This window comes from Pteropus alecto, unplaced genomic scaffold (genome assembly GCF_000325575.1).
Source record: "Pteropus alecto unplaced genomic scaffold, ASM32557v1 scaffold177, whole genome shotgun sequence".
Taxonomy (NCBI): domain Eukaryota; kingdom Metazoa; phylum Chordata; class Mammalia; order Chiroptera; family Pteropodidae; genus Pteropus; species Pteropus alecto.
In genome coordinates, this window is record NW_006442207.1 from 2,498,940 (window position 1) to 2,503,130 (window position 4,191).

The window sequence follows — 4,191 nt, forward strand, 5'->3', positions numbered from 1 at the left end:
TTAACTAAAGATCTTCAGTGTTGGTACAGAAATCGCCTATTTTGTAGGCCAGCAGGTAGGTGGTCCATCCCCACTGCCCAGTGGGGAGGACCCTGAACCTCATCAAGTCCCTCCACCTTGATACTAGTTTGCAGGAAATACACAGGATAGGGAAATATGCTAAATAATATTAGGGCATTCCATCACTTGAATGTGAGAAATTTTACAAGGCTCGTGACCTGGTTTATTCAACAACTGGTGTGGAAGAAGCAGGTGGGGAACTGTTGGAGATGGAGAGAGACGTAGGGCCACGTCAATCAAAGGCAATGTGGCTCTTGCTTGGATCCCAATTTAAACAAATGCGCTGCTGAAAGACATTTTTCAGATGATCTGAGACAATTTAAATACAAGCTGAATAGGATGATATTAAGGAATTATTGTTAATTTTTTAAGTTAACCTTAAACTCATTTAAACATTCTCGTTGTTCGCTTTTATAAAATGGTGAGCCCGAAGGGAGGCAGTCATGGTTGGAGAGGGGGAGCTCTGATTAGAAAGTTTAGAGGTGGGCGTTTGCGGGTGAAACGCTGACAAGAGACAAGTGTGAATCAGTGACAATGGGGAGTGGAGGAAGTAAATGACTGATTGGATTGGTAGTCACTTTTCTGCATTAATGGCAGTTCATTCAAGAAGCAGAAGAATTTCCTAATAGTCCTTGTCCGAACATTTGCAGCCCGAAATACTGCGCAACAGAAATGCGAGGCACTCAGAGAGAAATGAAATAATTTTTTAGAGCTTTCCTAGGCAATAATACACACAGAAAATAATGTCTCCTTGACCTTTCAGAATGTTTTTGCCTAAATAGTTCATGCATTATTTTTCATCCTCACTATATTCTTATAATGCAAAAGAGGGGGCAGATATTAAGAACTATGGGACAGGAAGTCTATATTTTATTAAAATAGGGTTCCCAGAAATTAACTGACTTCTCTTTGCCTTTTCAAGCATAGAATGTGTTGTCCATGAGATTTCCTGGGCCAGGACGCTGGCCAGGACTCATAGAGCCTAATGCCACATCCTGATTTGTAACTCTTCCTCCCGGTCAGTGAGCCCTTCCCCAAAGGAAGACGGGCTGAGCAGAGTGGTGCAAGCTCAGGACAGCTGTTCTCACACTAAGGAACCCCCACCTTCCCCCAGCCATAGAGCCAACTCCACTGCCAGGTTGCTGTGGAGTGCTGAGCCAGTAGGACTCAGACCCCACACATGCAGGAGGTGCCCAGGGCCATCCTGGTCCTGGTCTGGCCTAGGCCTAGGGCTGATATGTCCACCAGGGAGGGACACTCAGCCAGGTCATGCCAAATGCGTCCCATCTCCTTTCCTCCTTCCACCAAGCCTTGTGCACCCATTGGTCTTCTATCTGCTACTTGCACAATGGAAATGTGTCACCCCACTTTGTTCTCTGCTTTCTGCCACAACTCAAGTTCATGTACACCCATGGAGCTCTTCTTACGGTTCAGTTGGCAGCGAGGCAACAAGGGGAACGCAGAAACCCTCTGCAGAGTATCTGTCATCATTCCGTTTCAACCATATTTATAGCCCGGTGCTAGGGGCTAAACACTGATGAAAGCAGAGCTATAAAAACATTCATCTTTCATTTTCACCGGATAAGGACAACTGAATTAGAAGAAACTGAAGCAAAATAAAAGAAAAGACAATGGACACATTTAAATATTACAATATTGTTATTGCCAACACAAAGCTTAGTTAGGTGCTTTACAAATGAAATGCTAAGTACAAATTTGTAAGGGGGCCTTCAAGGCCCAGGGAGACAAGACAAGAAGGGGCTGGCGATGCTCGGGGCTCACTGCTAAATGATACACACCGTAGATAAGCTCCACAATCTCTCTCATCTCTCACACACCCTGACGACCAAGGAAAACCTCGGAAATGCTAACGTACTCTCATCAGGTTTTGTTATTAATACACGTATCAACCCACAGGGTTATAATTTATATATCATGAACTATAGCCATAATTTGTCTTCGCAAGGTTCAATAACATAATAAATATTCTTCAAATCATTTTAGAACAATGATTATTCTACCTGGAAATACTCAAAACATAACCTCACTCAGCCAGAGTCTCGCTTTCGCCCAGTGCGTTTGCCCCGCCGTCTGCCTGCATCGCCTCGTCTCACTCAGGGAGGTTCCGGCGCAGCCCTGTTCTGTCACCGATTCCCAGGTTCTAGCACCACACTCTGTCCTAGGAGTCAGATTATTTTTAAGGCACATATAAAAGTTTATCAATGAGAAAAACATTCTACATAGGAAAAAGCAACTGTACTTTTCTATCTTATTTACAAAAGTGAAGTCTGGTCTGATTACCAACCAGGAGATTTGGTTTTTTTTCATTGCTTCTATTAAAAAAAAAAAAAAAATCCATCAAGACTGTGTCTGGGATCAGCATGGTTTCAGGATCTGGGCAATATTAGGCTCTGTAATGTCCTGGCTACAGAAGATAGATCTGAAAAATTGAAAGAGGGGAGGAAAAAAGGATATTAATATGATTCCGGGGAGAGAAAAGACATAGGTAGATCTTTTAATTGAATGAGCAATTATTATTTTGTAAACACTTTTGCAAAGACAGTATTGATTTTTAAAATAATATTCCTTTTCTTCAATTGCACAATTTTAAGATGTACAAATTTTTATGCTAGTTGCAAATTTTAAATTATATGTGGGTTTTAAATGCCATTTATAAAATTCAAACTATGAAAATGCAAAGGAAAAAGTAATACTTACTCATATCCATATTTTCCAGATACATCTATCACCATTTCTGCTCCCAACTTATTCCAAGAATGTCCAAACCAGTGCTTCTTCCAAAGGAACTCAATACTTGTTATATTTCCAACATTAACGTCTGCATCAATTAATCTTGTATAAGTCATGCCTGGCTTCAATGTTCCACTGTCAACAGAAAAACGAGACTCGTAATCTGTACTGGGTATTCGCATTGCCAAAGTGAAAGACAACATCTGTGCATGTACCATGGAGGAGAAAGTTGTATGCGCTGGCATTTGCTTGTAAGGAGATTTATTCTTTCTATTCCTATTGGTTAGCATCTCAGAATAGCGTGGTTCTGAAGCTTGAGAGAAGGGTGACGTAAATGGGAAACCTGACCAGTTGATTTTTAGGGGATGCCAAGAGAGGCATTATCTTGATGAGTTGTCTATCATGAAAGATTCTGGTCTTGGCTTTGTAGTATCAGACACCAGATTTTACAGACACTGGGAAATGATCAAATTGTTAGTGATGGACTAATTTATCCAAAACTGATATATAAACTAGAAGCTTGTTTATTAGTTTACAATGAAGAAATGCTTTCTTTTTATTAACCAGAATGCTCTCCTAGTCTTCCCCTGGTACCTTTTTCATCTGTATAAAAAGATGTTTTGGTGAGCAAAGCAAGAGAGCAGAGAGAAATGGATTATCTTGAGGCATAAAATATATTTTACCCAAGCCAAAATTGGACCAGATGAGATTTCCTTATTCCTGCTCTTTCCTTATTCTTTTGTTAATTTATTGTCTCCACTAACTGGAAGATAAGTTCTCTGAGAGTAGGACCCACGTCTGTATCCCTAGCCATTAGAACAACTCCTGGTACACAGTAGGCATTTGAATGTTGGTTGAATGAATGAATGAATATTGCTATTCCTCGATCCTATCTTATTCCATTACATGTAGAATTAATTGATTTAATTATCAGAAGACAACTTTTCTTCCACGTTCTTAGGGGTAATCTCCCTCCACGACGGGGTCATTAGAAGCTCAAACAGCTATTATATAATCTATATGAAGGCAGACTCTTACAGCTTGACTGAAGACTAGGACTAGGCTAGCATACAAATTCATTTAGCTGACTTCATGTTCAATGAGACATCTACTGTGAACCTGAAATGCTTAATTATTGTTAAAAGAGGATTGGTTAACTGTATAACTATATAACTTTATAACTATATAAAGCTGAGTTAGGTAGCTAACTATAACTATATAACTATATAAATATATAATATGTACATATACATATATATGTATATGTATATATAGTTATATATATATAACACATTATTTTCCAGTTTGGGAAAAAGGAGTTCTTTCAACATAGTGACAGTCCTAGGACAGTTCTTTTTGGCCTATTAAGAATATCTATCT

General features: G+C 39.5%; 1 protein-coding gene across 1 annotated transcript in view; it reads right to left on the reverse strand.

The window, feature by feature from the left end:
• Window positions 1-2,436: 2,436 nt before the first annotated feature.
• Window positions 2,437-4,191, reverse strand: part of PNLIPRP3 (pancreatic lipase related protein 3) — a 30,133-nt gene continuing 28,378 nt past the window's right edge. Inside the window, exons 11-12 of the mRNA XM_006920836.1 lie at window positions 2,779-2,946; window positions 2,437-2,500 (exon numbers count right to left, since the gene is read on the reverse strand). Of these exons, the coding sequence (XP_006920898.1) occupies window positions 2,437-2,500; window positions 2,779-2,946 (232 nt within the window). The remainder of the gene's footprint in view (window positions 2,501-2,778; window positions 2,947-4,191) is intronic.